Raw genomic sequence first — 12,425 nt, 5'->3', positions numbered from 1 at the left:
GGCTAACATTAGTCAATTGACATTAAAACTAGGAAGTTCAATTCTTTTTGGCACCTTTCAGACTATTCCATCTTTGCCTTTGCCAATGCATGTGAACAGTCCAGGTAGAGAATTCAGAAGACTGATAGCAATGAAAAACAGATTCTGCAATAATCTTCACTGAGATTTCCTACTTATATGAAGATCCTGACATCAATAATTTCTACATAAAACAAAGGAGAAAAAATGCAAATATAAACATGCAGACGAAGATAGGCCATTTAGTTCTTCAAACCGGTTTCATTTTTCTACTAGACAATTGTTGATCTGCACCTGAATACCACTAATCTGACTTGACTTCAACCACCTCTGCAACCCCAGCATTAAAACAATGCAGTTGCCAAAAAAACAAAAATACCTATCCAACTCATTTCTTAAGTAATTTTACTGAATAATTGGAATATTTTGAGGAAAAACCGACTGTGCAAAAATTAAGATTAAATTTAAAACCTTTCCAATGTAAAAATTTTATAGTCAAGAAAAGTTTTCCTGACTCTTTAGGAACCATTTTTCTTGAAGGGGCACTTACAACTACGAAGTCCCCTTTCCTCTGGCTCTAACTATTTTTGGCTTGAAGTGTGTTTATTATTACAATGGGGTCTGTTCTGAGCTATCCTGCTCAAAATGAGAACACAACACATACTGTTTCTTTGTGGTTTGTTTATTTCTTTAATCAGAAGACTCTCAAGAGACTGAAGGCCAGCAATGAATGGCATATCCACGCCCACCATCTGCAACAGAAGCTGTGGATAGTTAATAAAGTCAACTATGAAGGGTAAATACAAGATAGTAACATTTAAGTACTTACCAACATCCTAAAAATATGAATGGTTTTAAAAATAAAATAGAAAGTTAAAAGAATTTACGCACTTCCAGTTTACGCTCTTTCTCTGCTAGGATCTCGTTTTGACTACGGATGTAATCAGCCAGCATACGTGCCAACTGCTTCCGATCTCAGCAAGTCTGCCATTGTAGTCTGCCAAGAGCATGCAGGCTTCATCCACTGTTTTTGAAAGTCTGTCTGCAGACTCTTTGTCTAAATTGGAATCATAAATCATATTATATTCATGAGAAACCTGAACAACTAGTCCTTCATTTAAACAAAATGAAGTACCTGTACATTTATATTCTTTATAATTTCTCCACTTACCTGTTATTTTGTCTAAGAGTGAAACATCTTGAACTTCTGGTGGCAAAGATGCAATTTTCTGACGAACAGTTGCATCACCAGAGGCTGCGTTTTCCAGCTCTTGTAATGATTTAATGAGATCCTCAGTCTGATACGTGAAACAAAAACAATAATGAGATAAAGGATGGTCTCGCCTGAGGTATCACTCAGATTGCACCTTTACAGAGCTAATGGAGCACCTTTTCTAAATAACACAAGGAAAACCGCAGTTGCTAGAATGGAACAACATACAATGCTGGATGAACTTACTTGGTCACACATCTACAGAGGGAAATGAACAATCAACATGTCAGATGAGACTCTTCATCAGCACTGGAAAGAGCAAAAGCCAGAAGGATGGGGTCGAGTGGGGGGGGGGGGGGGGTGGAAGGCCATGAGCTGGCAGGTAATAGGTTAATACAGTTGCGGGATGGGAGATAGGTAAGTGGATGGAGTGGGAATGAGTTGAGAAGCTGCGAAGTGATAGATGGAAGAGGCAAACGTTTGAAAAGGATGGAATCAAATTGGAGGACAGTGGACCATGGAATGAAGGAATGAGGTAGGAAACAAGAAAGAGGAAGGTGTGGATTGGCAGTTTATGAGGGTGTGGAGGGGAAGACAAGGGGTAAGGGGGCCAGAGGGACAAGGGAAAACAAGGGGCCAGGTGGGTGGTGGAGTGGTTACTAGAAGTTAGAAATATTGATGTTCCCGCTGACAGGTTGGGGACTACCAAGACAGAATATGAGGTGTTCTCCTTTAATATGCAAATGACCTCCAACTGGTGGTAGAGGCAGTTGTGCTCAGACATGTTAGTGTGGGAGCAAGAAGTGGAATTAAAATGGCTGGCCATTGGGAGATCTTCCAAAATATTAATTCAGTGACCAAAAATAGCATGCGTCATCATTAAACTTAATTCAAACATGACACACAAGTATTTTCATTTTGTCACTGAGTGTCTCTGAATATTTGATTGTGTCAGCCAAACTAAAATTCCTCAACGATGAACCTTACAAATTGAAGACATTTACATATCAATTAGAAATGGACAATACCCACAAAATGGATGATAAAATATGATGAGACTGTTAACCTTTAAAATTGTAATAGGACATTCGCTAACATTGATTAATATTGGCAAATAATAAATAAAATATTTATACTAAAATACGGACATTAAACTAATGTATTAAGTACAATTTGCTTTCAACACATTTTAGTGTAGATGTAAAAGATATTATCCTTTATAGCTCTCTTAAGGCAATGTTATAAAATTGCTGTAAAGGGAATAATAGATATGAGAGTATTTGGAAGGTAACATCACACATTACTCTATGATTACAAACTGTTGAACTTTACTTCCATAGCATCATCTAAATCTCAGGTATGATTACGACTTCAGAATTCCTTCGAAAATTATTACTCTGTGGTTTTACTCAATATTTGCCACATTTGCAAACTCGCAGTTGATTGCATTAATATTCATTATATTGTGATGACTGACATAATAATTTTATAGGACAAAATTGATAAAGCATCAGTTGTCAAGAAATAACTTGCAGTACATCATTGGGAAATTCTGTGGCCAGGAAATGGTGCTTGATAGCATTTATCTTTGATGCCAATATTTTAATCTATTGGGGAAACTATTCAAAAAATTAAATTTTCTCATTTTTTAAATCTAAAATATTTACAGGGAGTGAAAATCTAGAGATAGTCATTCCCAATAAGTAGTTTCTAATAACCAACACTGTAAAACTGCTTTAAATGTTATTTCACACAAAACAAATACAATAATTTATCTGTGAATAATTAACAATATGCACTTCATTTTGAAGACAGCGGTCTTCAAGGGAAGTAATTATGAAGCTCTAGTTTAAATACTGTCTAAATTTTAAAAAATCATGCAAATACATTACAGAATGTGCCAAATATGAACTGAACTATTACAGATAATACCAAGCTCTGAGACATAATACCAGTGCAGAACAAACTATTAAGTATTAATGATAAAATTGTAAGTCATTAATATTTGTCATAAATTATGCTTTTGCATGGAGTTAACCAACCACAAAAAGTTCTCAGCATGAGCTTGAAATTAGAAAGTTAGCGTATTTTGGAATTTATGATTACAATCATGTCCAATTCATGCTTTTTTAATACTGTATATAAACAAAGTGATTTTTGGTCTGAAATTGTCTCATTCAACCCTTTGCCACTGTCTGCTGAAGTTTGCTTCTCAGATAGGGTCACTAAGAAAACCAGAACTCAAGCATGCTCTGCAAAAGCTGAAAAATAGGACCTCCAGGGTAGTACTCTGGGTTGCTGCTGGTGTCATGTGCCAGTGAGGGCAAGAAATAGGATGATTTGGCTGATAAATGCATGGCTAAAGAATTAATGCAGAAGCAAGGTTTCAAATTTCTGGATCATTGGGATCTTTTCTGGGGAAGGCATGACCTCAACAAAAAGAACAGGTTACATGTGACTCCAAGGAGGAACCATTATCCTTGAGGGCAGGTTTGCTAGAACTGTTGGGGAGGATTTGGCAGGAAATGGGAACTAGAGTGACTGGGCTGAGAACAGGACAGTTGAATGCAACTAGATGCAGTGTGTAATGAGATTGTGAGGAAGGACAGGCAGACGATAAAACAAAACTGCAGTCAGTGGGAGAGTTAACAAGGGGCCAAAATTTTTAAAAAAAGGTGATGAATACAGGACTGAAGGTGTTACATCTGAGTGCATGCAGTATACAGAATAAGGTAGAAGACCTTACAGCGCAGTTGGATTGGCAGTGAAGGTGTTGTGGACATATGTATCACGACTGAAAGAAGATTATAGTTGGGAGTTAACATCCAAGGATACACACTAGATCAAAAGGACATGCAGGTAGGCAGAGGACGTCGGGTGGCTCCATTGGTAAAAGATAAATCAAATACTTAGAAAGAGGTGACATAGGACTGGAAGATGTAGAATCCTTGTGAGTAGAGTTAAGAAACTGCAATGGTAAAAAGACCCTGATGGGAGTTATTTAAAGGTCTCCGAACAGTAGCCAGGATGTGGTCTATAAGTTACAACAGGAAATGGAAAAGGAATATAAAAAGGACAAAGTTGTGATAATCATGGGGGATTTCAATACGTATGTAGATTGGGAAAAGCCAGTTGTTGCTGGATCCCAAGAGAGGGCATTTGTAGAGTGCCTACAAGATTGCTTTTTAGAGCAGCTTGTGGTTGAGCCCACTAGGGGAACAGCAATTCTGGACTGGATGTTATGTAATGACTCAGATTTGGTTAGTGAATTTAAGGTAAAGGAATCCTTAGTAGGCACTGATCAAATGATAGAATTCACCCTGCAGTTTGAGAAGGAGAAGCTAAAATTGGATGCATCTGTATTACAGTGAAGTAAAGGGGATTACAGAGGCATGAGAGAGAAGGCTGGTCACAAGTTCTTTGGAAGGGGACACTAACAAGGATAACAACAGAACAGCAGTGGCTGGTGTTTCTGGGGGAATTCTGGAAGGTGCAAGACAGACACATTCCAAAGATGAAGTAGTATTATAATGGGAGGATGAGGCAACCATGGTTAACAAGGGAAGTCAAAGACAGCATAAAAGCTAAGAGCTAGCATATAATATAGCAAAAAATAGTGGGAAGGTAAAGGATTGGGAAGTTTTTAAAAACCAACAGAAGGCAACTAAAAAGCCGTAAAGACAGAAAAGATTAAATGAAGGTAAGTTAGTCAATAATATAAAAGAGGATACACAAAGTTCTTTTTCTAGATAGAGTGGATATCAGATCGCTGTAAAATGATGCTGGAGAGGTAGTAATGGGGTTCAAAAAAAATGGCGGATGATCTTAATAAGTATTTTGTATCAGCCTTCACTGTGAAAAACACTAGCAGAAAGCCAGAAGTTGAGAGTGCTGGGGAAGAGCTGAGTGTTATTGATATATGGTTCGTCCATCATTGTCGATGAAGACCTCGACACCATTAGTCGTTTTGAGACTGGATGAAGATGACTGGTCAGGCCAATTCGGGCACGAAATATCCTAGCACATGTTGGGCAGACATGTGTAGGTACTGCAGCTGTTGTGCTGGTGGCTCTGGACTTGCGCAGCTCGTGCTTATGTTGTGCTTCAGCAATGTACCTTGCTTCGTAAGCTTGACAGCCCTTGTGGATGAGGCCGCGCCAGGTAGGGTGGTTTTGTGCCAGTGTTTCCCAAGAGGTCGCATCTATGTCAAGTGACTTCACGGAGGCCTTTAGTGTGGCTTTGTAATGTTTCTTCTGCCCTCCACGTGAGCATCTTCCAGCAGAGGGTTCCCCAAAAAGGAGCTGCTTGGGTATGCACTCGTCCAGCATGCGGATGACACGACCTGCCCACCGGGTCTGTGCTCTCATCAGCAGTGTATGGACTGATGGCAGACTTGCTCTAGAGAACTTCAGTGTCTGGTACTTTATCTTGCCATCTGATGTCTAATATTCTGCGAAGACAAGTCATGTGGAAATGGTTGAGCTGTCTTCGATACACAGTCCACGTTTCACAGGCATACAGGAGGGTAGTGAGTACCACAGCTCGGCAGACCAGCCTCGACGTTCCCATACAGTGGAGCACAGTCTACCGAAAGCAGAACTTGCCTTTGCTATTCTGCAGTTAACTTCTGTATCAATTGTCACTGCCCGTGAGAGGGTGCTGCCAAGGTAAGTAAACTGGTCCACAGCCTGTAGTTTCTGCCCTTTGATTGTGATTTTGGGTTCTGTGTACGGTGCATGAGGAGCAGGCTGATGCAAGACTTCGGACTTTTCAATGTTGATGGTGAGTCCAAAGTTGTCACAAGCCGTGGAGAATTTGGAGACTCGTCTGAGGCGTTCCCAGTCACCAATGGCGTCAAACAGGGTTGTGTGCTCACACCCACACTGTTCAGCATGATGTTTACTGTCATGCTGAATGATGCCTTGTAGGACAGTGATGCTGGAATCAGCCTCAAGTACAGAGTGGATGGGAAGTTCTTCAACCTGAGGAGACTTCAAGCTATTACCGAAGTGAAGGAGACAGTTCTGAGTGACTTCCTCTGTGCCAATGACTGTGCCCCGTATGCTGGCTCGGAGCCAGAGATGCAAAACAATATATATATATATATATATATATATATATATATAAATTTTTAAAAAAGGTTGAGAAACCATGGCCTAGACAGAGTGGATGTGGAAAGAATGTCTCCTGTAGTAGTGGAGTCTAGGACCAGAGGGTACAGGCTCAGAATTGAAGGATGACTATTCAAAACAGAGATGAGGCAAAATTTATTTGGCTAGGTGATGAATCTGAAGAATTCATTGCCTCAATTGGCTGTGCAGATCAAGTCATTGGGTATATTTAAGGTGGAGGTTGATACATACTTAATTATTCAGGGCGTCAAAGGTTACAGGGAGAAGGTAGGAGAATGGGGAGGAGACGGATAATAAATCAGCCATGATGGAATTGCGGAGCAGACCCAATGGGTCAAATGGCCTAATTCTACTCCTGTCATACCGTCTTAATTCACGTCCATTTAGATCTCATAAGGTAAAGCCTCATAGCATTAATGATGAGCTCAACAGCTTTTATGCTTGCTTTGAAAGGGAGAATAAAACCCCACATGTGTAAATCTCCACAGCATCTCGTGATCCTGAGAACTGTCTCAGAGACCAACATCAGAACATCCTTCAAGAAGTTGAACCTTTGGAAGGCGTCAATCCCCAATGGTGTATCAGACAGGATACTCAAAACCTGTGCCAACCAAATGGCTGGAGTATTCAAGGATATATTTTTTTTAATTTATAGAAATACACAGTGGAATAGGCTCTTCCAGCCCCCTGAACCGCACAACCCAGCAACCACCCGATTTAATCCTAGCCTAATCACGGGATAACTTATAATCACAAACTATCTGACCAACCAGTATGTCTTTGGAGATGTATACTTAACATTTTAGAAACAGCTTCTTTCGCTCTGCCATCAGATTTCTGAACAGTCCATGAACCTACAAACACCATCTCACTCTTCAGTATATTTTAATTATTTACTTTTCAATATATTTTTAGAGATACAGTACAAATAGGCCCTTCGAGCCATGCCATCTAGAAATACCCAATTTAACGTCAGCCTAATCACAGGACAATTTATAATGACCAATTAACCAACTAATCGGTATGTCTTTGGACAGCAGAAGGAAACCAGAGCACCCAGAGAAAACCCACGCATTCCATGAGGAGGACGTTCAAACTCCTTACAGGGAACGCCGGGATTAACTCTGAGGCCTTGAGCTGTGAAAGCATTGCGCTAACTGCTACTCTGACATGGCGCCATATTGTAGCTTACAGTGATTTCTTTTATCTTATTTCAACTTAGTAATTTTTTTTGTACCTTGCCAAACAAATTTCATAATGTACATCAATGATAAACCTGATTCTGAAATCTTCCATACAAGTTCATTATATACATACATACACAACCAAATGAAATGTTCCTCTGAACTCTAATGCTCCTGTAAAACAGTTCATATACAGCACATAAAATTACATATTACCATAAGCTAGTAAAATATAATTAAAAATGCATGCAGTGCACAGCACAGGTAAACGTATACAGCAAACAGCTCACTGTCCTAGTGACAGGACCTCAATGGTGGCAGGGTATTCATTGATCTTACAACCCGTAGGAAGAAGCTGTTACTAAGACTAGCGGTCCTGGTACTGATGCTCCTGTACCTCCTTCCTGATGGTAGTGGGTCAAAGAGATTGTAGGATGGATGGTAGGGATGGATCATCAACAACGTTCCAGCAAATGTCAAAAATAGGGAGGAGGGAGAATCTGGTGATGCTCTGTGGTTTTTACTATCCTCTGTAGGGTCTTGCAGTCCAATGCCTTCCATGCCACAATGATGCAAGCCAGACAGCACATTCTCTATGATGCACCTGTAGAAAGTTTCAGAATGAAGGTGGGGAGCCTTGCACGTCCCAATCTCCTCAGAAAGTGTAGATACTGCTGTGCCTTCTTGATTAATGAGGTGGTGTTGTGGGTCCAGGTTAGACCATCCGTTATGTGTACACTAAGGAACCTTGTGCTCTTCACAGCAGAGCCATTAATGTGCAATGGAGGATGATCGATCTGCACATTTCTGAAGTCCACAATCATCTCCGGTCTTGCCCACGTTGAGACTCAGGTTGCTTTCACACCACTTGACAAGCCCCTCTACCTCCCCTCTGTATGCCAACTCATCATTGTCATTGATGAGGCCAACTACTGTTGTATCATCAGCAAACTTGATGTGGTTTGAGCTGGATCTGGCAGTGTAGTTGTGAGTCAGCAGCAGGACCAAACAACAGTGGGCTAAGCACACAGTCCTGGAGGGTTGTGTGCTCCTAGTAATGGAACTTGAAATGCTGCTGCCAACTTGGACTGACTGGGGGTCTTTCTATCACAGAGTCCAAGATCCAGTTACAGAGAGGGGCGTTGAATCCCAATGAGGACAGTTTACCCATCAGCCTCTGAAGGATGATCGTGTTAAATGCTGAGCTGAATTCGATGAACATTCTGGTATGTGAGGCATCACTCTCTAGGTGGGACAGGATGGAGTGGAAAGCAGAGCCAAAGCTTTGGCACCATCAGTGGACCAGCTTGAGAGGTAGTCTCTGGAGGCATAGCGGAGTAATGATGGTGCTAAACGGCGACTCCTTTGCTTGCATCTTAAGAAACAGCTCCATTTCCATTTAATATTTTTATTTTTTCCTTTTAGGATTCTCTTGAAGACCCTGACCTAGAGTTACACACTGACTTCGGTTCTTTGTGGGAATGGGACCCGCTCTCGGGGTTTCATAACTGGCCGTTGTTCGACACACCAAGGGCTCAGCCTAAGAGTCCGGCTCGGATTTGGAAGCCTAGGACCTCGGGGCTCTGGAGATGGGCGGATCGAGGGTCGGTGTCACGGCAGGAGACCCGTGTGTCGTCAAGAGAGTCGAAATATCTACGGCTGTGTGTCTGGAGACCTGAGATCTTTGAGATCTCCAGGCACAGAGCTTGAAAAATGTGAAGAAATGGACTTTTAACATCGTAAACCAGCAAGTTTTTTGTTATGTCTCTCTGCTCACTGGGAAAATAGAGACACCTCCTCCCTTAATAGGGAGAGAAAGCGCCTGTAGTACGTCGTACACTGGGTGAAATGCAAAGTCTTTGGGGTAACCACAAGTCTGTGCCTTTGCTATTGCTTTGCTCACGCCTCAGTGCTCGGTGGCGGGTGCCAATGCTTTTTGTTGCTAGTGGGGGGATTGTTGCTTGCTGCCGCTTATGCATGAGAAGGGAGGGGAGCTGGAGGGGGGACTTTGGGGTTCTAACATTTAACCGTCGTTCATTCTTTGGGGCACTCCTCAGTCTTCATGGATGGTTGTGAAGAGGAAGCATTTCAGGATGTATATTGTATACATTTCTCTGACATTAAATTGAACCTTTGAACTGGAAAATTTCCAGTGTAGCAGGAAGGAGGGATTTTATACAATCAAAGCACTTAATAATTGCTGGGCATTAATTGTTTAAACCAGTTACCACTGCTCTTTTGAGCACTGGAATGATGTCCATTAAACCTCTGTTAGTTGGGCCTTACAATCCCTCAGCATTTGGCTGGGGATTGCGTCTCGCCCCACAAGCCAAAATCCTCCTCACCTTAGCTGCGCCAGACAGGGTGCCGTTCCGGGGAAGTGGGGGTTTTCCGATGTCACATTGTGTCAAATTGTGCATAGAAGGCATTCAGCCTATCAGGAAAGGAGGCAAGGTTGTCATCAAATGCGCAAGGTGGACTTTCACCTGTTATGGTTTGTATACCCTGCCATCTGCATTATATTCCTAGTTCCTGATGGCTCTTGCTGACCTTTGAATCAGTCTATTCCCCGACCCTCAAGCAGTGCACGAGCTTCAACAGCCAGCCATGGTTTCAGGTTTACTCTGGCAGTGTATATTTAATCACGGTAATCTCAACGCATTTTCTTATGTCTCGCGGTACATGCTCCAGTCCACACTTTCAAAACAGCATAGACGTGGCAGCTTTGAGTCAGGTCCTGATCTCTCTAAAAACTAGCTTGATTCATTTCACCAATGGTGTGAATGCAGGGATTAGTGAAAGGGATATGTGGTCTAGTACTCGTAGTGAAGTCACCTTGTAGGCTCTATGAACATCAGTATAAACCAGATCTAATATTCTATCCTCCGGATGTGATGTTGACTTGCTGGTAGCACTTTGGCAGAACTGTTTCTAAGTTGGCATGACTGAAGTCATCATCAACAATGATGACACCATCGAGCTGAGTGGCTTCGAGGTCGCAGATAAGGGTTCCTGCAGCACTTCCAGCTGCAACATGGGGTAGGATATGAATTATAACAAGTCACAATGGCAGTGAACTCCCTTGGGTCTGCACTTCACCATTAAAGACCATCTGTGGTGTGAAGTGGGTCATTTCTACTGAGACATTCACACACCAGTTTTTACTGACAGACACACAGACCTCCAGTGCAGGTCTTCCCAGAGGTCACAACAGTCCTGCCCAGCTGAAAGAAGATTAGGCCTTCTAGCTGGATGGTCAGTTCTGAAATGCAGTTTTTCTTAAGTTTGCAAAGTTCTGGCATTCTATTTAAAACTTTGACAAACTTCTATAGATTGACTGGCTGCATTATGGCCTGCTAGGGAAACACCAGTGCCCTTGAACTGAGGTGGTGAATTTGGCCCAATCTATCACAGATAAAGCCCTCCCCACCACTGGGTACATCTACATGGAGTGCTGTCACAGGAAAGGAGCATCCATCATCAAGAACCCTCCCCCCTCCCCCCACACCATACAGGTTATGCTCGCTTCTCACTGCTGCTAGGTGGCACTGGAGTGTTAGAACCCACACCACCAGCCTCAGGAAAAGTTATTACCTCTCCATCATAGTAAACTCACCCCATTACTGAACCATCCGCACAACCAATGGACTTACTGTGAGGATTCCATCTCAGGTTCTCAATATTTATTGTTTGTTTATTTGTTATTTTTTTTGGCATTTGCATTTTGTTGTCTTTTGCACATTGGTTGCTTGTTCATCTTGTTGGGGGAGGTCTTTTATTGATTCTATTATGTTTCCTACATTTACTGTGTATGTCAACAAGAAAATGAATGTCAGGGTTGTATATGATGACATATATATATATATACACTTTGATAATAAATTGACTTTCAACTTTGGAGCCACGTTTCTGTCAGGACGAGTGTGAAGCAGTCCCTCATCTCCTGCTGGTTCAGACGCAGGTACAGGTAATTCATTTTATTTTCTTGTGATCAGATGTTAGTGAATAGAATTGTTGGGAATGTGGGCCTGCAGGGAACCCCTTTAAATCTTGCTCGAATACAGCACCTCTGTGCTCTTGTGTACCGCTTCTGACGTTCACTTCTCTGAGTAGCTGCAAATTGGAGCAAGAGCCTGCATCACATGTTACACCATAACTGCGCAACATCTTTGTCATTCCGCTCACTAGCAAGATAGACTTGCAGTTTTTACAGTTCTTTATGATCAGCAGTGTTTTTCGATCATAGATGAAAAGGCCAAAAAATGTCACCACTGATTGGAGCTGCAGATGCTGCTGCTACTATCAAGTAAACTGCAATAAGAATATTGCTTGGCCCCAGTCAAGAATGCCTCAAGCAACTTGCAGTGTTCTAGCCAAGACAAACTAAGGACAAATTCAATGAACTATCCGCATCTTCCCCCACCCCTCACAAGAATTGTTACAAACTTTTCATCAATCAACCAAAAACTACTATCATTGTAATAGTTTTAAATAAATTGCACAAGCTCTAGATGATTTTCAAGAATACAAGAATAGAAACCACACCCATTGAAGAACAGATGATCATGCATGAACTAAGGGCTTCACTATTTAAAGCAAACATCAGCAGTATGTTTGGAAATAGACTGATCAAACTATCAAAGCAAGACTGTGATATTTAGCTCTGCTGTACTGCAGGGCTTTGGAGAACATAATAATAGCAACAGAAAGGCACATACTTGTGTTGCCATTCAGTTGATCCTAACCATACCTCCCTTTAACTTATATCCTTTGATTCCTAAGATAGCCTGTTCCCCAGTTGATCCCAAGGCACCTTTTCAAAAAATTGCTTCAAATGAACAACAAACTGATTCTCAAACTACTTTTTCCAACATAATT

The 12,425-nt window shown here is 41.5% G+C and overlaps 1 protein-coding gene across 1 annotated transcript in view; it reads right to left on the bottom strand.

Annotated features, from left to right (window-relative positions):
* The window catches only part of LOC140212499 (regulation of nuclear pre-mRNA domain-containing protein 1A-like), a 76,324-nt gene that overhangs the window by 40,718 nt on the left and 23,181 nt on the right, over positions 1–12,425 (bottom strand). Inside the window, 3 exon segments of the mRNA XM_072283373.1 lie at positions 910–995; positions 998–1,075; positions 1,190–1,316. Coding sequence (XP_072139474.1) covers positions 910–995; positions 998–1,075; positions 1,190–1,316 — 291 coding nt within the window.

This window comes from Mobula birostris, chromosome 19, assembly GCF_030028105.1.
Source record: "Mobula birostris isolate sMobBir1 chromosome 19, sMobBir1.hap1, whole genome shotgun sequence".
Taxonomy (NCBI): domain Eukaryota; kingdom Metazoa; phylum Chordata; class Chondrichthyes; order Myliobatiformes; family Myliobatidae; genus Mobula; species Mobula birostris.
Note: the sequence above shows the minus strand (reverse complement) of the source record. Positions and strands in the feature narration are given on the sequence as shown.